Genomic DNA, 22141 nt, shown 5'->3' with positions numbered 1-22141 from the left:
TGGGAACGGCCAGGTTGGAGTGGACACCACCATAAGGCAACTTCCACAGATCACGTGGAGGCCGCCATCTTGGAACAGCTACTTTAGTGAGGTACCATGTTGCCATGACAACTAGGCAGCGTCAGAGGCCAACCCAATACTGCTTGGAGGCTGCCTTCTTAGACTAACTACCCTGAATGGGGAGGAGACAGACAGCTGCTGCGGCAAATACAAGCTGAGCCGAGCCAGGGAGGAACCATAGGCCAGACTGGGAAGGCTACTCTGGTGAGGTAGCCATGACACAAGGGGGTACTGAGTCTCAGGTGTGGCCCCCAAGGAGCCAGACAGGATACAGGAAGACCAGGGTGAGGCATCCTGGAAAAGTTACTTCTGCCAGGGGGTCACGTTGAATTGCTGATGATGGTGCAACTGCTGATGACCCGGTTATTGGTTCTTAAGTGGCCAATCTTTATTCACTTTAATAATTCATCTGGCCCCGAAGCAGGACACTTAGACCTCTGGTCCTTTGGTGAGTTCAGAGGGTGTTGGAGGCATCAGAGTCCCCAGGGTTAAGAGGTTTGTGAATCCAGTCCGGCTTCCATGGCACAAAGCTGTGTATGAGAGTTTGTCGCAGAGGTAGCTGCAGTTTGGGATGGGTGGGGAGACCCTGTACTTACTGAGAAGGCAGGGAGCCGGGTATCCAGAGGAAGAGGCCCTGCAGGTCCCATTGCCCTCACCTCCAAGGACAGGTGCCTTTCCCTTCCCCTGGCCTGACAGGGAACTGGGAATCTTGCTGGGCTGACCCAACCCCTTGGAAGCCCAGGCATCCCCTCCCCCAGATCCCACTATGGAAAGAGGCTGGAAGGGGTGGCTATAGTTTCCTAACTGGGAACGTTAGCTAGCATACCAAGGCCATGCAGGACCTGCCCTGCTTTGAGTTCCTGCCGTCCTTTATGCACAGACTCCATACCTTTCAGGACTCAGGAGTCCAGGCCCCCAGCTACCTCCTCAGACCCAGCCCCCCCCTCAGGCTACCATCCTCCTCTCTCCTCAGAGCCCTGCTCCTCCCCCCTCACCTCCTCCCCCTTGATCAGATCCTTGGAGTCCTCCCCACACTCCTCATCCAGCGCCTCCAGAGCCGCCAGCACCGAGTACTCCTGCGTGAAGGGCACAGCGCCCTGGTTCGAATGGAAGCGCAGGCGGTAGAGCATCCGCACCCACTTGCCGAACTCGCGGTTGCGGGTTTTGGACGGACCCCGCAACTGCAGGTAGAAGGCCCGGCCGGTTTGAAACTTGACCTTGAGCATACAGTGGCTTTCGTTGTGGACGAAGAGCTGGACGAATTGCAAGGGGAACAACCTGGGCGGGTGGAAAGGATGGCCTCAGGTTCTGAACCTTCCTGACTCCGCCCTGGCGCCCTCAGGGTTGGGTTGCCTGCCTGGCAGCTCCGCTTTCTGCCCAGGAGGGGTTCTTTTTCACTTTCTTTGCCTTTTGAATCTTATCCAACCCCAATTTCCACCACAAAGTACATTTGTGTCTCTCACTGGTCCTTGATCCTAAACCCCATACTCGAATAGACAGCCACCTACTTAAAATCAAGGTCCATTTGGATGTTGGATCGCCATTGGATACAAAATGTCCAGCAACCAAATTCTTGACCTTATCCCCACCCCAAACCTGCTCTTCTCCCAGTTTTAACTGCATCCTCTCACTTGCTCTGTCAGAAACGTGGAGTTGCTCCTGATCTGACTTTCTCTCGCACACCCTCAACTCAGTCCTGCCAAGGAATCCTGATGGTTCTACCATTAAAATTGCATCCACAGTCCCAGCACTTCTAACTTCCTCCAACGCCTCCACCCCGGGCCAGCCCGCCCATCTATTTCCCAACTGGCCGCCAGAGGGCGCCGTCAACGCCTGAGTTGGCTCAGGTTCCTCCCCTGGCTCAGAGTAAAACCCAAGAACTCACCTTGACCAGGAGGTCCTGCAAGACCTGCCCACTTTGTTTCTTCTCTGCCCTCACCTACCGCCTACTTCCCTGGCTCACTTCATTGCAGCCACACCGGCCTCCTCACTGTTCCAAAATCTGCAAGGCTTAGTCCTACTTCAGGACCTTTGCACAGGCTGTTCTCACCTAAATCTTCCTCTAGCCATGCCCATGGCCTGGCTGCTTCATTTCTCTCAGAGAAGTCTGTTTATAACCCTTGGCCTATTCGCCACCAAATCCATGCTTGCATACCTCTCAATGGTCCCTTGCCTGATATGTCTCCATTGACCTTTCACCCCATTGGACAAACTGCCATTTATTCTGTCTGCCTGCCCATAGAAGGTGAGCTTGAGGGCGGAGATTTGTCTGATTTTGTCACTGCCGCTTCCCTAGTGCCCAGACTGACACAGAGGAGGCACTCCATGGACACTTGACTATTTGAATAAATGTACTGCTTGGGCCCCCAGTCTGATTCAAGGTCCAACAAGGTGGAGGAGACGACCTTGAGAGGGTGGGTTCACTGGGCCTTGGTCACACAGCGGGGTCTGAACCTAAGTCTTCCATGTTCTTAACCACAATTATGGAGCCACAGACGCCCCTCTGGCCCTGCGAGTCTACCTCTAGGAACTGATCTTACATACACCTGTGCACATGGATGTCCCACGCCTACCACGCTGGCTGTAACCCCAACACCAGACACACCCTCAGTGGGGAGGGTCTCCATCTATTATTACGTTTCCAAAATGGAAGAATAACAGCTGACGAGGATGTATTGATATAACTGACTGCACTGGTGCTATTCCAAGCACTTACTCAGTTTCCCTCCCAGGAGCCCTATAGGTGGGCTCTCCCCTTACCCCCCATGTTCCAGATGAGGAAACTGAGACACAGACAGGTAGGGAACTTAACTAAAGCCAGTGAAAACGTGAAGCTAGGATCTGAACCCAGGTCATCTGAGGGCAGCCTTTTGTTCAAGGATGTTCTACAACATTGTAAGAGTGGTGTCCAAGGGGCGAGAGTTTGCTCAATTGTGTATGGTCACAAGAGGGCCTTACTCATGTTGATATGACACATATACTGGTGATATCACGCTGAGGGTGTGGACAGAGGGAAAAGGGGCAGAGAGCATGTGCCTACAACTATTAAAGGGCTAACACACACTAGGTGGCCATCAGAAGGGGTCCAGAGTCACTCTGGGCTGTAAGCCGGTTAGCAGGGAGGAGCCAGGGTGTCTCAAGGCTGAGTTTTTTTACTTTGATGGTGTGTTTATTAGGGAGGGACTGAGGGGAGTGTGCTCAAGGAGATTATGAGTCAAAGCCTTTTCTTAGCACCATCCTTAGTGTCCTTCCAACTGGAGGCCATAATTTACTGAGCGGTGAGATCAGTTAGTGGGATACAGTTAGAACTGACAAGGAATTATCATAGAAGAGAAAATGTCCAGTGCACCACAAAACGCCTCAATACTGCTTTATGAAATGTTTCAAACTCACAGAGAATAAAATAAAGGCTGTAATTAGCCCTTAGTTCGTTCAGGTCAGAAACAGATTCTACCACCAGGTGAATCACAAAAAAGTCAAAGCCACTGGCAGAATGTTTTTCTAAACACATCACACCAATGAAAATGTTTTGGAATGTGCAGCTGGAGTTGGATGCAGGAGGGGAGAAAAATATGTTTTGCATTATGTGTGTTTTAAGACTTGAAGGGGCAGTGTGGAGTCTGACATGGGTTTGAGCTTCGTAAGGTCAGCAATCACAAGGGGCCTGAGGTTCTGATCCCAGCCCTCTCTCTGTGAGGGCTCGGGCAAGAAGCTCCCCTCTCTGCACTCTAGTTTATCTCTTCGGAGGATGGGGCTAAGGGGCCCCACCATGTAAGGGTATGGCCTCAGAAATGAGCTGATGTGAGCAGCCAGGAGGTACTTGGCATGAGGTGCTGCAGGTCATTCTCTTGGCTCCTGCCATGGTGTGGCCTATCTATCCCTGGTTTCTGGCCCCTGTGGACTGCCCTGTCTTCTTTCTCCTGGGCCTTTCAACCAAAGCTTCTGGTTCTGGGGGTCATCTGCATGAGAGGAGGTGCTGCAGGGAGCCTTGAGCTGGGGAAGGAGGCCTAAGCTGGGGAGGGGGAAGTCACCCGGAGAGCTGCAAGCGTCCGTTCTCCTTGGCAGGGCCCGCTAGCAGCAACAGGTCTGGAAGTTCCAGGGCTGGACTGGAGGCTGCCAACCCCATGGTTACCTTGTTGGCAACTTCTCCTAATCGGGTCACCTGGGGCCAGGGGACAAGAATTAGAAGCTGGATAGATTGAAGGGGGAGCAGAAATGAGGGATCAGAGGTTAAGAATCTTGGTCAGATTAAGGATCATGAACCTAGTGAATGAAATACCAAGATGGGAGTCAGATATCTTGAGCTCAAAGGTCAAGAGTCATACAGGTGTTAAGTCAGGGAAACAGAAGCAAGGGAACAGGAGGCCAGGTTTCACAGAGGAGCAAAAGGTCTGGAGATATGGGGAAAGGGGTCGGTCAGGAATTCCAGGAGATGGACATTATGGGAGAGTTGTCAGAATCACGGAGAGCTGGGGTTCCTCAACTAGGGGCTCAGGTTTCAGCTCAGGGGGTCCTGGGGCTCCACACCTGCACGAAGTTGCTCTCAAAGATGGAGAAATGTCGCAGCTGGTCGTATTCGCCGCTCAGAAGGTGGCGTTGGAGGCGTCCAGGCCGGCCCGCGAGACAGGTGGGAACCAGGATGCCTTCTAGGGGTCGAAGTTCCAGGAAGCTGGGTCAGGTAACCCCCGCTGGTAGGGCCCGGGGCAGCCCGGCGCTGAGAGCAGGGGTTTCTGGGCTGTCGTCTCCACGTCGCCGGTCCCATCCCTCACTTGGTCCAACCCCTCCCGGCCTGGCTCCGCCTCTCACCTGCCATGCCACCTGGTTCCACCACACCTGCTCCACCGCAACGCCTCGCATCTTAAGGGAGCGGAGGGAGGAGCCGGGGTAGAAAACCAGCAGACGGGGCCTTGAGCTCTGTGATGTCACAGGCAGTGGACCCGGAGACACTCACCCTTGTGCCGTCACCGGGGGTGGGGGGTGGGGCGGTACCACTCTGCTAATGTCAGGCCCCAGTAGCGGACAGGCGCTAGTGCGCAGACGCAAGGCGCCAGCGCAGGCGCACGAGCGGTAGGATGCAGCCCGTTCTTCCCGGAGTGCTTTGCGGCCCGACTCTCTCTCGCCGGTTGGTTGGTGGGGGCCAAAATGGCGGCGGCCGGTGCGGGGGCCACTCGGCTACTCCTGCTCTTGCTGATGGCGGCCGCAGCCCCCAGCCGGGCGCGGGGCAGTGGTTGCCGGTCCGGAGCCGCTGTGCGAGGGGTGAGTACTCATTGGCTCGGCACACGGGCAAAACCGATGGAAATCATGAGACTCGGACTTGGAGGTCGGTTAAGGTGGAAACGAGGTTGCGCAGGGCCGAGAGGGAAGAGGCGAAAGAACCGTGGACGGGCGTCTGCAGTCCTGCGCACGCAGAGGCTGCACCACTGGGAGAAAGCGAGAGGACGGGGCGGGGCTAGGATGGGATCTTGGCACCTGAACACTTGTTGCAGTGAAAACAAAGCTTGCGCGCGAGGAGGCGATTGGGGGCCTGCCTTTCTACTCCAGGTGCAAACGCAGGGGACTCTGCAGCGTGAATACGCATGAGGGGGCGTGGCTGGGTTGGAATACTTGGCCAATCGGTGGTCGGGCGGCTAAAATAGAAAAGGCGGGGGTGGGGAGCTCTCGAGGGATTGGAGAAGCGCTCTGTCGGCGGAATATGTGTAAAGAGAGCGGGGCCTTGAGCTCTAGGATTAAAATTTGGGAAGGAGGTTGAGCAGGTGCGAGGGCGTCGAGTGGAGGATGCAGCAGAGGTAGGAGAAATGGGAAGATCTGGAGAAAAGTAGGGTGTGGGTCCTTGTATGTGTTTGCTAAGAGGCGGAACTCGGTTGGCATCCTGGCTATTGGGGCAATTAAGGTGAAGACGAGGCTTTTGTTGGATATTATTAGCTTGGAAAGGATGCGTAGGGTGCTCTTTAACTCAGAAATATTTATGATACTAGGCGTGCAAATGCCCCGGAGATAGTTGCCTTGAAAACGAGGTTACAATTGTTTGCAGGTTCTGGTTTTATAGGGACCCATCCATATCTTGAATTTTCACGAAATGAGCGGTTCCAGGTGGAGTTGTGGGCAGGCGTCAGCGTTTGGATAAGAGTATGAAAATCAGGCTCCTTTTTCAGCCTGCCAGTCTGTCCTGGGGTCCCGCCCTGCCGAGGGCTCCGTTGGTCCTCACTGGGGTCTTCTCTGTCATCTGCAGGCCGGGGCGGAAGGGCGAGAGGGCGAAGGCTGTGGCACTGTGGGGCTGCTGCTGGAGCACTCATTTGAGATCGGTGAGTCAGCAATGTCCTTGCTTGAACCTTTACCCAGGGTTTGGGGCCTGTGTGGTGTGAGACACCATCGCTTTACTAACAGCTCTCTGCCTGGAGAGTGTGTCTGCATTACACTGGGAAGGTGGGGCTGGGGCAGGCACTAGAGCTTAGAAACTCTGCCTTGAACTCTCCCCTGCCTGTAAGGCAAATCCAGTTCAGCAGGGTGAGCGCAGCAGTAATAATAACCTCAGAGCCCGGTACCTGCACTGGGAATGAGATGCTCTGTTTGAATTAACTCATTCTCACAACAGTCATGCAGGGTAGCCTCATTTTCCAGAAGAGGAAACTGAGGCTCAGAGGGGCACCACACAAGGACCTCTTATAAGTGAATGGCAAGTTGAACGTCATTCCAGAGCTCAGCCTAAATAAACTGCCATGATTCAGATGTCCCCAGTGCACAGATGTCAGTGTGGCCCAGCGGTTAATAATCCAATCTGGGGCTCCAAACTCCAGGAGCACTTGTTTTAAACACTGAACCTGAGGCCCTCTGCAGAACTTCTGGGTCAGACCCTGGCATCTGCCCTAGAAAGCCACGTTGATTGTGACATGGCCTGGAGGTGGGGAGCTCTTGGGCGCTGTAGTTCCTGTGTTTTGCAGCTGGGAAAACTAAGGCTCAGAGAGGTTATGTGAAATGTCCCTGGGTCACCTGGCAAGGCGGGAACTGGGCTTAGGAGCTGTGGGGGTCAGGCATCTGCCCTGGTCTGCTCTGTGAGGGTGTGGTGGGGTGGCCCCAATTTGCAGATGGGAAAATGGAAGTTCAGGTTGGGAAGTGACCTGGTCACTGCAGGGGTTGAAGGGTGCTGGAGTGGGTGCTCACTCAGCCCAGACTCCCCACAGATGACAATGCCCACTTCCGGAAACGGGGTTCGATACTCTGGAACCAGCAGGACAGCACTCTGTCCCTGTCACAGCGGCAGCTCAATGAGGAGGAGCGGGGCCGACTCCGGGTGAGGAGAAGACCTGGGGCTTGGCAAGCAGGGGGAACGTATACCCTAGAGTGTGACACACATGCCTCAGGGCCATTGTCCTGCTGTTCCTCTGCCCAGCACACCCTCTCCGCCATCATTTTTTGTAAGACCAGCTCCTCTTACCCTTCAGATTCAGCCAAGATGATTCAGTCAGTTAGGTTGAAATCCCCACAGTAGCCACGTTTAAACAAGAGAACAATCCTTCTCCGGTAGCCTGGCTTCACAGCCTCCTTCAGGTCTGGGCTCCTCCCTGGCCAGCTGGTCCTCCGTAAGGGTGTTGTAGGGAATTGCTGGGGCTCCGGTGGGGCTCCAGGCAGCAGGGTAGAGGAGGGGGGATGGAGGGGCTGAGGGAGTCCACTTCTACTCTCTCCCTTTGGCCGAATGTAGCTGCAAGGGTCCTGGCTGCACCCACCAGCAGGGCTGCTCCATTGGGAAGAGTCCTGGGCATCCTCCGCTTGACTGGTCGGGGGAGAGGGGGATGCTGGCCGGGCGAGACTGGGGAAGGACCTTGCCAGATGTGGCCTGGTGGGGCAGGGTCCTGGCATCATCCCTCTCACTGCCCCCTCCTCTGCCTGCCCTGCAGGATGTGGCAGCTCTGAATGGCCTGTACCGTGTCCGGGTCCCGCGCAGGCCTGGGGCCCCTGATGGCCCAGAAGCTGGTGGCTATGTCTCCTCCTTCGTCCCTGCGGTGAGTCAGTGAGGAGGACTGGCCCCCATCCTCGCTCCTCCCACCTGTCACCGTCGGGCTTTCACCATTTGTATGCCAATATTGATGGATGGAGAAAACTTGGACTCGATCTTACCCTCGAGGGTCTCCTCAGCTTCGTGCATGTGATGGGTTCTTTGAGGGCGCAGCATCAGGTGTCTAGGACTGGAAGGGGCTGCTCCATTTGGGCTTGTGGCTGAGAAAGACAGGAAGCATGGAGGCTATGGAAGAGGCTTCTGGGGCTGTGGGAGGGGCAGGAGTCCTGGTGCGGGCAAGGCAGGGGCAACAGTGCCTGTTCCCCCCTCTTCTGACCTTCCTCCTTAGTGCTCTCTGGTGGAGTCACACCTCTCGGATCAGCTGACGCTGCACGTGGATGTGGCAGGCAACGTGGTGGGCCTGTCGGTGGTGACGTACCCTGGGGGCTGCCGGGGCCACGAGGTTGAGGACGTGGATCTGGAGCTGTTCAACACCTCTGTGCAGCTGCAGCCGCCAGTCACGGCCCCAGGGTGAGGGCACGGGATGGAGGCTCGGGCAGCCCAGGCCTGGCATAGCCATCACCTGCCTTTGCTGGTGTTCTCAGCGAATGACCCCTGTCCCTCGCCCTGTCTTCTTCCTCTACTGCCCACAGCCCAGAGACGGCAGCCTTCATCGAGCGCCTGGAGATGGAGCAGGCCCAGAAGGCCAAGAACCCTCAGGAGCAGAAGTCGTTTTTTGCCAAATATGTGAGTGGGGTCCTGCCTGCTCCGCCCCTCCCCAACAAGCCCCACTCCTGTCCTGAGTGTCCCCTGCCCTGCCCCTCGTCCTCCCGGCCTCTTGCATGTGGGCCCTGCTGGTCTCCTCCAGGACCTCGGTGCATGACCTCCTGGCGCCCAGACTGAGCGCAGGCCTGGATGGAGCCCGTGAGGTCTGGAGCCCCTGTCGACTCAAAGCAGTGGCCACAGGGAGTCCAGTCTCAGTGAATGGCCTGCCCAGCGCTGGCAGTGCTGGGAACGGGGTGTGGGGGGCTGGGTTGGGGCAGACCCGGTTGTAGGAAGTGCTGTGAGGAGGCTGTGGTGAGGGGAGGGACCGGGCAGTTCTAGAAGTGGGCCGGGACAAGCGTCCAGGGGAGAGGGAGAGGCCTGAGCTGGGCCTGCCAGCCCGGCTGGAACTGGGTCAATGAGCCTGGTGGTGGGGGATGGCAGAGATGTCAGAAGGAATGGGTGGTTGACAAGGAGGGGAGGCTGCTGTGGTCCTCCAGCTGGGCCCAGGAAGCAGGTGGCTCTAGACGGGCATTTAGGGTGGGCGTGCTTTGGGCCAAGGTGCCCAGGGGATTCATCTGGAGCTAAGGAGGGGACAAGCCTGCGCTGCCTGAGAAGCTCTGAGGCCCAGGGTTTTTGGATCTGGGCATGCTCCCACTGTGCCAAAGCCTTGGATGTGGGAGGCCGGCGTGGCTGTGTGCCCGAGGGGCCTCTGACTCAGGAGAGCCTAACTGCTGAGTTGCTAGGAAACAGGCCTCGAAAGGCCTAGAGTTTGCCTATCCTGGCTTTGCCCTCCCTGATGGCCGCAGGACCCTATGGCCACCACCAGCCCTGACCTGTGCCCCTCCCTCCTCAGTGGCACCTCATCCTGGGGGGGGCCGTGTTGCTCACAGCCCTGCGTCCTGCTGCCCCTGGGCCCGCGCCATCACCGCAGGAGGCCTGAGTGAGGACTGAGCCCCCTCCCGCCTCTGCCCTCCCTGCACCCCTCTGGCCCTCCCCCACCTGTAGTGATGTAGGGGACCTGGGCCCTGTCCTCACGTGGCCTTCCCTTGCGCCAGCCCCATCGTCCCCGCCCTGGGGAAATGCTGCTCGTGCTCATCTCCCTTTTCTCTGTTTCTCTGTGTCTGTCTGTCCATCGTCCGGTGTGGCCCACAGTGGATGTACATCATTCCTGTCGTCCTGTTCCTCATGATGTCGGGAGCACCAGATGCCGGGGGCCAGGGGGGCAGCGGCGGTGGGGGCGGCGGCGGGGGCAGTGGCCGGTGAGGAGCCTGGGGTCACTCAGCACCCCGTCTTCTTTAGTCTGGGGCACTTCCTCCCTGCCTGGAGTGCTCGAGCCCTTGGTCATCTCAGGAAGGATTCGCTGGCCTCTCCCCATGAGTCCCTTTCCTGTGGCCTCGGTGTTCCTGTCAGTGGAAGGGCATTGGATTCTGGGCCCTGCTGCCTCCTGCCTGCCCTGTGGCCCCACTGTAGCCCCAAAGGCTTCCCTTTGCCCTCAAGATGGAGCCCAAGCTTCTGGGCCCCTCTGACCTTATATCCTGTCCCTCCCACCCCCAAACCCTGTAGTCTGGCAACATGCCCGTGCTCTCCAGTCTCCGTGCCTTTGTTCTCACCCAGCCTTCCCCCTAACTCGACTGAAGCACTCCTATCTGCCCCTGAGGGCACAGAACAGGCCTGCTGCCAGGGGCGCCTGGCTCTGTCCTCCTGAAGCCCTGCCCTTGAGCCCTGCTCTGCCCTTTTTCTGCCCAGGATGTCAGGCCCTCCATGGGTTTCTGGGCTTGAAGAAATGATGTTTAAAATGAGCACAAAACATTTCGTGGAGTGTAGGACCTGGGGATGTGAATAGAATCCCACCTACCTGGGCCGTCTTCCCTGGGACGCTGGCACTAGGAGAGGGAGGATGCCTAGGCTTTTGCTATTTATTCCCCCCCCCCATCCCTGTTGTCTGTTTAAAAACATTGATGAGAATATGCTGAAATACATGAAGTTTTGAAAAGTTGCAACTTCCAGCAGCCAGATGTACATGTTGATTTGGCTCTAGGTGGCCCTGATGTATATAATGTATATAGGCATTACTGAATTTGATGTTCACATTATGAATTATTCAGAAACCCCAAAACATGGCCTTTGTCATTGCCATGGCTGTATGACACTCCTCTGTGTCGTGAGGCAGTTCATTAAACTGTTCCCCAAATGTTCAACAGCTCACTTCTTGCTATATAAATAGCCCTACAGTGAGCGTCAGCCGCCAACCTCTGTTTGGTGTGAGTTTGAATTATTTCCTGGGGACGTGTGACTAAAAGTGGGGTCACGGTGGCAGTTCAGAAGCGTTTTCATGAGCATGTGATGCAGGAAGTGTGTGCTGGGAAGTTTTCCTCCTTTTCCTCCCTGAGAGTGTGGAGCACAAGCACACAGGGACGCTGGGCATCTCCCCACTTTGTAACACAGAAGTCAAGAATTCTACCCACTGTCTGCCACTGGCCTGTTTGCTCCTGCACAGTTGTCCTGCCAGTGCCCGGAGTGACCTAGTCATCTGTGCTTCCCCAGGAAGGTGCCCTTGAGTTCCATCAACCAGGGACATTGCCAGGAATGCAGGTGAACCTAAGATAAAAGCTGGGAACTGGAATAGCCTTTGTGAACTGATTCCCTGTTGCTAAGTTGCTTCTGCGGGGCAAACTCCAGTCCCCGCTTCCCTCTGACTCACTGCTCAAAGACTGCGTCTCATGAGTGAGGTGGAGTGAGCTTGTGCTGCGGTATTTTCTGAGAACTGTTTCCGGCCTTTGCTCAGTGGCAGCATCTGGTTTAGAATCCTCTTGTGAGGCGTCTGATGTTGCTGAGACCGCAGCGTGCCTCTGTTTCCTGATGCCCTTGGACTTGGCCAGCTATGGCCCTGCCCTTGACCCTATCTCTCCCCTCCGCGGGCAGCCCCCAGGGACCCTCCTTGCCTGTGCACTGTAACTAATGGCCGGAGAGTCCCCAAAGGTCCGACAATTTTTTTTTTTTTTTTTTTTTTTTTTTGTATTTTTCTGAAGCTGGAAACGGGGAGAGACAGTCAGACAGACTCCCGCATGTGCCTGACCGGGATCCACCCGGCATGCCCACCAGGGGCGATGCTCTGCCCCTCCGGGGCTTCACTCTGCCGCGACCAGAGCCACTCTAGCGCCTGGGGCAGAGGCCAAGGAGCCATCCCCAGCGCCCGGGCCATCTTTGCTCCAATGGAGCCTTGGCTGCGGGAGGGGAAGAGAGAGACAGAGAGGAAGGAGGAGGGGGGGTGGAGAAGCAAATGGGCGCTTCTCCTATGTGCCCTGGCCGGGAATTGAACCCGGGTCCCACGCACGCCAGACCGACACTCTACCGCTGAGCCAACTGGCCAGGGCGATTTTTTTTTTTTTAATTCAGTGAGAAGGGGAAGCAGAAACGGACTCTTGCATGCACCCTGACCAGGAACCACCTGGCAAGCCCACTAGGGGGCGTTGCTCAGCAACTGAGATCTTAGTGGCCTGAGGTGGAGGACATGGAGCCATCCTCAATGCCTGGGGCCAACTCGCTCCAATCAAGCCATGGCTGCAGGAGGGGAAGACAGAGAAAAGTGAGAAGGGGAGGAATGGAGGCACTTTTGTGTGCCTTGGCTGGGAATCAAACCCGGGACTTCCACACGCTAGACTGATGCTCTACCACTGAACCAACCAGCCAGGGCCTGATTTATTTTTAGTGTCCATTATGTTACACACCTGTCAGCATTGGGGGTTATTGTTTCCCTGGTCTGTAGCTTTCATACATAAAATGGTATCCTGGCTCTAACTGGCATTTCTTTTTATTTATTTTTTTATTTTTTACAGAGACAAGAGTCAGAGAGAGGGATAGACAGGGACGGACAGACAGACAGGAACTAAGAGAGATGAGAAGCATCAATCATCAGTTTTTCGTTGTGCGTTGCGACACCTTAGTTGTTCATTGATTGCTTTCTCCTATGTGCCTTGACCGTGGGCCTTCAGCAGACCAAGTAACCCCTTGCTGGAGCCAGCGACCTTGGGCTCAAGCTGGTGAGCTTTGCTCAAACCAGATGAGCCCGCGCTCAAGCTGGTGACCTCGGAGTTTCGAACCTGGGTCCTTCCTTATCCCAGTCCGACGCTCTATCCACTGCACCACCGCCTGGTCAGGCTGGCATTTCTTTTTTGGCTGGCATGAGACTGCATTTTCCTGTCTGCTCCATGTGAATTCTGTCACTTTTTCCTAGACCCTTGAGGTGATGCTTCTGTGAAGCAGAGTTCTCTCGACCCTCTGTGTGGTTTGCAGATGCACTCTCCACCCCTCCCCAATCATTTACCCGACCGTTTTGTTATTTTTTAATGGATTGCAATTTGTAAGCTTATCAGACTACATCCTTTTTCTCTAAAACTTTTTCTAGGGCTCTCAGGCTAGCACAGTTATTCTGTACTATACTCTAGTCATCATCTGAGCTAGTTCAGGCTCCCTGGGGCTCTGTCCTCATTAAACTTCTCTTCCAACTCTTGCCTGTCCCTGGAGACCTCATTCATGGCTTCATTGTCTTGGCCAGGGTATCTGGGGGTATAGCACAAACCTCAAAAGGTACAGAAGGGTCCAAAGCAAAGCGCCTGTGCTACCTGCTCACCTAGCCAACCCTGCCTCCCTTCACCTGGGACCCCCCGAGTTTCCGTCTCGGGTGCATTGTCCTGGAGGTATTCTCTACCTAGACAGGCAATTGTGTATGACGGTAGTTTTGCAAAAATGTGTTGCTTTTACCTCCCCCCACCTCCACTTGACAGAGTTGGAGAGGTTTCTATCGCTGATCTAACATGCATCCTCATTTGTGAAATGGCTAGCTTCAAGTTGATTTCATTGGTCCCGTGTCAGTGGACCTTTGGGTTGTCTCCTGCAGGAATCTCCAGATACCTGCATCATTTTGCACATGTGCGTGTGTGTTTGTGGGCCACACTGCCGGCTGGGGACTTGCCGGGGGACCATCAGTCCCCACCTATCCACACTGGAGGTTCCAAACAGCACCTCTCCTTTGATGATTACCAAACCCACCTCTAGCCCAGACCTGCTGCTGGTCTCCAGACCCATGACTGCTGCCCCTGGAAGCGCCTCCAGAACCACTGAGGCAGTCAGTGCCACCTGCCGCCCTGTCAGAGCTTCTGCAGGGACCCTTTGTTCCAGTGAGTGGCACCACCACCTACCGAGCCTCCCGGACCAGACCGTGGCTCCGCTCTGCCTCTCCGTTCCATCCTGCCTCGTCCCTTCACCTGTCTCCATGCCCACAGCCCTGTTCTTTCCCACCTGGACCATTAGCTCAGCCTCTTCTGGCCTCCATCTTCCCTCTCCAGTCCATCCCCCTCATGGGGGCGTTCTGACACCTGAGCTCAGCCCACTTCTGCCCCTGCTCGCAGCCCTCCTATGGCTTCCTAGTACCCTTGGGACAAAGTTCCAGCCCCTCAGCCTGGCCTTGGCCTGTTCTCTCACCCTCTCCATCTCCCAAAGCCCCGCCTCTCTCTCTTCCATGGCCCTTCTTTCCTGTCCCTACTGGGTTCAGCCCTCTTCTGTCCTGTGCGCCCCATGCCAGCCTTCTGACCTGTGGTCTGAGCGGAGAGCATGTGCAAGGTCTGTGTTCAGTGGTTGCCCTGCTTCCCAATTTCCTGCTTTTGGAGGTCCCTCTTTGCCCTACAAAATGTCACCTGTTCTCTGGCATTGAGGAAACCCCCTTCCCCAGCCAAGGGCTTTCTATGATTAGGTGTCCTTAACAGAGCTGTATGACAGTCTTTTAAAATATAGAAGACTAATTTTAGTATTTTCAAAAACCTCTTTATTACCTCAAATTGTGCATTGTAGCGTGTGGCTTCCGGAAGCAATTCTATGGACTCCTTTATTTAATCCATCTGAGAGACTCCATGGTGAGGGTCAGGGGCTAATTGGTTGGGCCCCTTAAGCTATCAGTCATCCACATTTTTACCCCCTTCCATTCAGTAAGGGATCAGTGTGATTACAAAGGCAACAAACTCAGTTTGGCCCAATTCCTAGAAATAGGCTCCCAAGTAAACTGTGTACACCAAGTACCACCTTCCCTTGTTCCTTTACAGTCCTATATTCATGTCCGTATCGCAATACGGGAGAATCTACCCACAGAATGACTTGAAAATACGAAATTCAGAGGTTTAAATTGGCATACAAGAAGCTGGCTGAGCCTGACTAGGTGGTGGCACAGTGGATAGAGCGTCGGGCTGGGACACGGAGGACCCAGGTTTGAGACCCTGAGGTCACCAGTTTGAACGTGGGCTCATCTGGTTTGAGCAAGGGGTCACTCGCTCTGCTGTAGCCCCCTGGTCGAGGCACATGTGAGAAAGCAGTCAATGAACAACTAAGGAACTGCAATGAAGAATTGATGCTTCTCATCTTTCTCCCTTTCCTGCCTGTCCCTTTCTCTGTCTCTTTCACAAAACAAACAAACAACAACAAAAAACAAAAAAACCTAGCTGAGTATGATGTATATATATTGTGTAGGAATAAAATTTTCTATTTTTACAGAATCTATAAAATTCTTCCTTCACCCATCTTCCCCTCCAGCACCCTCCTCCCATCCCGCATTCACTGTCCGTTTTTATTTTCTGCTCTCCATTCCCAATGTCTAAAACAGCTGGGTTGCAGTTCCATCCTTTGCTGCTAGGCAGAGATAGAGGATTTCACTCAGACTGTCCTCAGGCCTCAGTCCGACCCAGGTGGTCCCCCTCCCTGGAGAGAAGTGCCCTGCGGGGGGCACTGGTGGTTCTTCCAGAAGGCCCGGTTCCCACGAAGCCTCTGTCCTAGCAGATGCTGGTCCTCAGGAACACTAGATGCTTGTTTTCTCATTTGTGAACCGAGAGACTGATGAGGTCCTCTCTGCTGCTGCCGTGCTCCATGCTGCCTGAAGAAGAGAAGATGGTGGAGGACTGAGGAGGACAATGGAGCAGAAAGAAAGTCGCTGTTTTTTTCACTGAGTTCAGACAGGAGTCCAGGGATCAGCAGAGTAGAGAAGGAGCCAATTCCTGGCAACCCTGGGAGGCCTGTCACTTACATGCTGGGTGTCTTCAGGCAACTTCCAATCCTTGTCTCTGAGCTTTCTCTTTGCTCCCTCCTTCCTGGGCCTCCAGCAAGCCTGATTCCTCCAGGCAGTGTCCAGAGTCCGGGACAGGCAGAAAAGAGAGAAAAGGGGTGTCACAAAGGTCCTCCCACCCCAGCGCCTCTGGCCTGGCAGCCGACCCTGCTCCTGTCTCCTGCTACAAAGCCTCCAAGGATCCCTGGGTGGACTGAGAGGGGAGTCCTTGGGTGAGGATGCAGGGGACCCCCAGACGGGCTGGGTAGAAACAAGCACAGAAGAAGGGAGGCTGCTGAGAGGGGGACCCTCAGGTGGGGGAGAAGAGCGGTGACAGATTCATGGAGGAGAAAAAGGAATGAGGCTGGAAGAAAGGAGAGGAGACAAACTAGAGAGGGCTGAGTGGGAGAGATGAGAAGAGTGATTCAGAGAGGAGGGAAATCAAGGAAGAGGGAGAGAGGAGAGGAGATGGAAGCAAGAAGGGAGGGGAAAGGCTGAGGGAGGAGAGAAAGTGCAGGAAAAATAGAGTAAGAGGGAAGGAGAAGAGAGGACGAAGAAGGGAGGAGAGAAGTGAGAGCAGCACTGAGGGGCCCGGGAGGGGACACGAGGCCGGAGGGGCGGGGGGCAGTTAGGGGGGAGGGCACATCGGGAAGGGGGGAAAGAGAAGTCCAGAGTGGGAGAAAAGGGTGGTCGAGAGGGAAAGAAGGGAGAGTCCGGCCAGAGGAGAGGAGGGAGAGAAAGGGAGAAAGGAGGAGAGTCCGTGAGACAGGAAGAGAAGGGGGGTGGGGACAGACAGGAAAGGGACAGGAAAGGAGCCAACAGGACAAGGACCACAGGAGAAAGAGGGATTAAAGGCCGGCGATTTTGAAGGTGGGAGAGAGCAGAAGTAGAAAAGGAGAAAGGCCAGAAAATAGGGTAGGAAAAAAATATGGAGAGAGAAGAGAACGAAGAGAAAGCCAGGAGCTGGGGGTGCGGTGGGGGTAGAAGCAGGGAAAGAAGGGAGGCAGAGAAAGGAGAGAAAAGGGAACTGGAGGAGGAAGAAAAGGGCCCTTAGGGAGCCAGAGTGGGGGGGAGGACAGAGGAGCGAGGCTGGAAAAGAGGGGGAGGTAAGAAGGTGAAAGCATGAGAAGAGAGACCCTAGGGGAAGAAAACAGGGCGGAGAGAAAGAGCAAAAGGGATAAGCTGAGAAGAGCCCGAGTGCTGGAGTGCATACCGTGGGCAACAAGGGTCTGGAGAAGAGGGGACAGAGGTTCAGGGGAGAGGGAGGCAGGGACAGAAGTGTTTGGAAAAGAGACCCTGCACAGGAGCGTGTGCGCGCGCACACACACACACACACACACAGCACTCAGAGGCTAGGGGGGCTGGCTGTCTAGACAGAGGACAAGGTGGAGGGACGACGAAGGGGCGATGGAAAGGGGGAGTGGGTGGCCAGGGGAGGGGTCTGAAAAGACCGGAGAAAGTGGGCCAGTTCAGCAGGGCCAGGAAGTGGCCCCGCGGACAGAGTGGCCAGCAGTCTGCTGAAGGTCACAGCCCTGTAGGCTGCCTACACCTCTTCCCTCTCCACAGCCTGGAAGCTACCGCGTGGGCATTTTTGTGGCCTAGGGAGAGAAAAGAGTGACAACTGGGAAAACAAAGAGACTGTACAAAGCCTAAGGTGTGACAGGAGTCCGGTGAATAAAGTGGGGAGGGTGGAACTTGGAAAGGGATAGCCAGAGAGAGACCGGGAGACAGAGAAATGGGACAGAGAGATAGGGAGAGACAGAGATAGGCAGAGAGACCCAGGGGACAGAGAGAGAGAGAGAGAGAGACAGAGAGAGAAAGAGACAGAGAGATAGGCAGAGAGAGATAGAGAAACAAGGGACAGAGAGACAGGGAGACAGAGAGATAGAGAAACAAGGGACAGAGATAGAGAAATGGGACAGAGACAGAGAGATAGAGAAACAAGGGACAGGGAGACAGAGAGATAGAGAAACAAGGGACAGAGAGACAGGGATACAGAGAGAGATAGAGAAACAAGGGACAGAGAGACAGGGAGACAGAAAGATAGAGAAACAAGGGACAGAGATAGAGATAGAGAAACAAAGGACAGAGAGACAGGGATACAGAGAGAGATAGAGAAACAAGGGACAGAGAGACAGAAACAAGGGACAGATAGAGAAACAGGACAGAGAGACAGAGAGATAGAGAAACAAGGGACAGATAGAGAAACAGGACAGAGAGACAGAGAGAGAGAGAAACAAGAGAGGGAGACAGAGAGACAGAGAAACAAGGGACAGAGATAGAGAAATGGGACAGAGAGACAGGGAGACAGAGAGATAGAGAAACAAGGGACAGAGACAGGGAGAGAGAGAGAAAAGGGACAGAAACAGAGAGAGAGAGAAACGGGACAGAGAGAGAGACAGGAAGAGACAGAGATAGGGAGAGAGATGGGGGACAAGAGAGGGGGGGAGAGAGAGATGGAGGAGACAGAGAAGAGAGAAACAGGGAGAGAGACAGATGGAGATACAGGAAAAGGTAGGGAGGGAGAGATAGGGAGAGGGAGAGAGACAGGGAGAGGGAGAGACAGAGAGGAAAGGGAAGGTGAACGAGCCCTTCCAAGTCAGGGCAAGGCCCTCTGTCCCCTCGTCCCAGTCCAGGACACGTCCCCCTGTCCCCTTGGCCCAGTTGAGGAGCTGAGCTGCAGACTGAGAAAACGCCCAGCTGCAGGCCGGCAGGCTGGTCTCGAACCTGGCGGGACATGAAGTGAGTTTCATCAACTGTAACATAAATCACAGGACTGTTCGTCCGGAGGCGGGACAAGAGTGGCACCAGCAGGCAGAGACGCCTGCCTGCCCTGTGGGCTCTCTGGTGTCTGACCCGGCCTCCCAGCTGTTGCGGTGGCACCAAAACAGGACCGGGGCAGGGGCAGGCGTGGGGACGGGGCGAATACCTCGAGGGGAGAGGGAGTGGCTGCGGACAGCAGGCGTGGGGAGGGGGCGGGACTGCGAGACAGAGGAGAGGTACAGAGACGGGAGAGAACAAGGGAGCCGCTCAGGGAAGACGGAGGGCAGGGAAACGGAGGGGGAAATGGAGGGTCCCAGTCATGCAGGAAAGAAGGGGATTCGAAGAGGGAATAGGATGGCATGGTGGGCGGGGCCGTGCCCTCAGGACGAGGCTGTGAAGGTCGGAGAGGGGGGGGGTAAAAACCAATGAGAAGATACAGCAGTGAGGACAGGCTGAAAGGACGTGGGAGGCCTCTATGGTGGGGGGGGAGGACGGAGAAAGGATATACGGGGGACAGAGAGGGACAGAGGATAGAGGAACGGGATGGGGAGAAGACACTGGGAAGCAGCAGCTCCCAGAGCACCAGCAGGAGATGCTGGAGATGTTGTGAGGAGCGGAGAGAACTGGGGGGAGGGCCCAGAGGAGGGAAGAGACAGGAGCGGATAAGAGGGAGGGCGCGGAGGGCAAACCTGAGTGCAGAGGACCCGCCCAGGGTGGGGATTGAGGGGGAAGAAGGTGGGAAAGGACAGGAACTTGGTTCAAGGAAGAGAAATGGGGAGCAGTGTGTGAGGTAGAGGAATACATGGGGAGGACCAGGGTGAGAGCCAGGGTTGGGGGAGTGAGGAGCGCGTGCGCGCGTCTGTGTGTGTGTGTGTGTGTGTGTGTGTAGCAGACAGACAATAGGGAGATACTAAGATGGGGTGGGAAGGAGTCGGTGGCCTGAAGAGAGGATGAAAAAAAGACATGATTCAGGAGGTGTGAGCAGAGGAGTGCAGAGCACAGAGGGAAACTAGCCCCTGGGGAAAGTGTGTCATTAGAAGGCACACCCTGTGTGTGACAGGAACAGAAGAGAGAAGGAGAAAGAAGGTGGGGTGCAGAGAGAGTGAGACTCAGAGAATGGGAGGGAGAGAATGAGACAGAGGGAATCCGAGAGAGAAGAGGAGAGAGAGAGAGAGAGAGAGAGAGCCATCCCTTCAGAGAATGAGGTGGAAGGGAGGGAGGGCTGAAGAGGCTCATAGACTGAGAGGAAGATAGGGAGAGAGAGACAGTGAGTGACAGGTAAGATCTCTTCCCCATCTGAGCCTCAGTTTCCTCCTCTGCTTCCCCAGCTGGTGGGAGAGGTCATAACTCACAACGTAACACTTAACTGCAGGCCAGAGAAGAATCAGCGCCCCTCTGGTGGGCACTGCTGCCTGCCAGGTTCTGTTCTAGCACTTTCTATCTTTCTCTCACTGTCTCCTTCAGTCCCCCTCTCCCCTGCCCCCCAGTGGGGAGTGGCTATTGCTATCTACAATGAAGAAGCCAGATTGGACTCCCAATCTGTTGTCACCATCACTGTGAGGTGAAGATGATTGACCCTTCAACTGAGGGTCCTAGAGCAGTGGCCCCCAACCCCTGGGCCACGGACCGGTACCGGTCCGTGGGCCATTTGCTACCGGTCCGCAGAGAAAGAATAAATAACTTACATTATTTCTGTTTTATTTATATTTAAGTCTGAACGATGTTTTATTTTTTAAAAAATGACCAGATTCCCTCTGTTACATCCGTCTAAGACTCACTCTTGACGCTTGTCTCGGTCACGTGATACATTTATCTGTCCCACCCTAAAGGCCGGTCCGTGAAAATATTTTCTGACATTAAACCGGTCTGTGGCCCAAAAAAGGTTTGGGACCACTGTCCTAGAGGACACCTAAACCCTCTGTCCGGAAAATACAGAGCTTCCGACGCTGAGAGGAAGAAAAGAGAGGAAGCCGGGGGAGAGGGAGGAGGAGAGGGAGGAGGAGAGGGAGGGGGAGAGGGAGGGGGAGAGGGAGGGGGAGAGGGAGGGGGAGAGGGAGGGGGAGAGGGAGGGGGAGAGGGAGGGGGAGAGAAGAGCAGAGGGTTGTCCCAGCAGCGTGTCAATCACTCAACACACACTTGGTACTCAGTGCTCCTTCCTTTTCCTGGCAGAGGGCACCGAGGGTAGGAAGGTAGAGAAGGCAGCCAGAAGGCACAGGGGAAGAAGAAAGTGGGAGGAGGGGAGGCCATGCTTATGAAGAAAGAGCCTGGCACACCGTAGGTGCTCAGTCCATGCTCCGTTCATCCCTTGAGGAGAGAGGCAACAAGTGAGAAAGAAGGCGAAGGGACCAGCGGGAGGCGCGGCCGCGGAAGAGCGGCCCGGGTGGGAGGGGCCGGACGTCCGGGAAGGGTGAGGAGAACTCCAGCCAGAGAACAAATCCAGGAAGTTGTGAGGGAAGGACACGTGTCAAGCAGTGGGCACACAGTAGGTACTTATTAAATGCCCACCCCATCCCCTGGCAGCGAGCACAGAGAAAGCAGCCCAGAGCAGGGAGGCGAGCAGAGAGGCAGGAGGAGAACCGAACCGAGCCGCTGAGTCAGGCAGCGACAGGCATCAGAGAGGATGGAGCCGCACACAGCGGTGCTCAATAGCTGCAGTCCCCCACCCCTACCCCGAGATTGTCTGCAGTGCTGCAGGGCAGAGAGGAGGGGCGAAGCCAGAGCTGAGGAAGAGCCAGGGAGAGGAGAGGAGCGGAGCAGAGGGAAGAGAGTGTGCTGGCGAGGCGGTGGGCGGAGGAGGCGCTCAGTCAACGCCGTTCTCGCCCCCGGGAGGGGACCAGAGAGCGCGGCGAGGAGCCGAGGCGGGATGTTAAATTGCCTGGAGTATTGTGAGTGTTCCATGGTTGATTCCCTTCGCCTCCAAGAAAGAGCAGGCGGAGCAGAAAGAAGGAGCAGAAGTCACAGATGAAGAAACAGGGAGAATGGGGGTGGGGGAGTGGAAGAAGATCGTCCCACACACAGTAGGTGCTCAATAAATGTGTGCTATGCCCTGGCTGGATAGCTCGGTTGGTTAGAGCATCGTCCTGAAGTGCAGAGGTTTCTGGTTCTATCCCCAGTCAGGGCACATACAGGAGCAGACTGATGTTCTTGTCTCTCTCCCCCTTCCTCTCTCTAAAATCAATAAAATAAACATTTAAAAAAACGTGGCCTGACCAGGCGGTGGCGCAGTGGATAGAGCGTTGGACTGGGATGCGGCGGACCCAGGTTGGAGACCCCGAGGTCGCCAGCTTGAGCGTGGGCTCATCTGGTTTGAGCAAGGCTCACTGGCTCGAACAAGGGGTCACTCGGTCTGCTGTAGCCACCCCCCCACCCCCATCAAGGCACATATGAGAAATCAATCAATGAATAACTAAGGAACCGCAACTGATGTTTCTCATCTCCCTCCCTTCCTGTTTGTCCCTATCTGTCCCTCTCTCTGGCTC

The 22141-nt window shown here is 55.4% G+C and overlaps 3 protein-coding genes across 5 annotated transcripts; 1 reads left to right on the top strand and 2 right to left on the bottom strand.

Annotated features, from left to right (window-relative positions):
* Positions 1 to 17: 17 nt before the first annotated feature.
* On the bottom strand, positions 18 to 5005 carry GARIN5A (golgi associated RAB2 interactor 5A). Of its 2 annotated transcripts, none has more exons than XM_066271439.1 (5): positions 4867 to 5005; positions 4588 to 4706; positions 4092 to 4222; positions 1056 to 1338; positions 18 to 619 (listed from the first exon to the last, which is right to left on the bottom strand). In XM_066271439.1, the coding sequence occupies exons 1-5, from the start codon at positions 4871 to 4873 to the stop codon at positions 515 to 517; spliced, it is 645 nt and encodes a 214-aa protein (XP_066127536.1). In that variant the 5' UTR covers positions 4874 to 5005; the 3' UTR covers positions 18 to 514. The 2 variants fall into 2 exon arrangements, with proteins under 2 accessions (XP_066127536.1, XP_066127538.1); XM_066271441.1 differs by having other exon boundaries at positions 18 to 590.
* A 120-nt stretch (positions 5006 to 5125) lies between these two features.
* On the top strand, positions 5126 to 11013 carry EMC10 (ER membrane protein complex subunit 10). Of its 2 annotated transcripts, XM_066271433.1 has the most exons (8): positions 5126 to 5316; positions 6290 to 6362; positions 7239 to 7348; positions 7953 to 8057; positions 8400 to 8581; positions 8704 to 8797; positions 9669 to 9755; positions 9968 to 10055. In XM_066271433.1, the coding sequence occupies exons 1-7, from the start codon at positions 5203 to 5205 to the stop codon at positions 9753 to 9755; spliced, it is 765 nt and encodes a 254-aa protein (XP_066127530.1). In that variant the 5' UTR covers positions 5126 to 5202; the 3' UTR covers positions 9968 to 10055. The 2 variants fall into 2 exon arrangements, with proteins under 2 accessions (XP_066127530.1, XP_066127529.1); XM_066271432.1 differs by lacking the exon at positions 9669 to 9755 and having other exon boundaries at positions 9968 to 11013.
* Positions 10564 to 20657, bottom strand: LOC136332120 (uncharacterized). Its single transcript, XM_066271416.1, has 2 exons — positions 15882 to 20657; positions 10564 to 15731 (listed from the first exon to the last, which is right to left on the bottom strand). The coding sequence occupies exon 1, from the start codon at positions 18636 to 18638 to the stop codon at positions 17424 to 17426; it is 1215 nt and encodes a 404-aa protein (XP_066127513.1). The 5' UTR covers positions 18639 to 20657; the 3' UTR covers positions 10564 to 15731; positions 15882 to 17423.
* Between the last annotated feature and the right edge of the window lie 1484 nt (positions 20658 to 22141).

The sequence above is a fragment of the Saccopteryx bilineata genome, chromosome 3 (assembly GCF_036850765.1).
Source record: "Saccopteryx bilineata isolate mSacBil1 chromosome 3, mSacBil1_pri_phased_curated, whole genome shotgun sequence".
Lineage (NCBI taxonomy): Eukaryota > Metazoa > Chordata > Mammalia > Chiroptera > Emballonuridae > Saccopteryx > Saccopteryx bilineata.
This window is presented reverse-complemented; position numbering and strand designations above follow the sequence as displayed.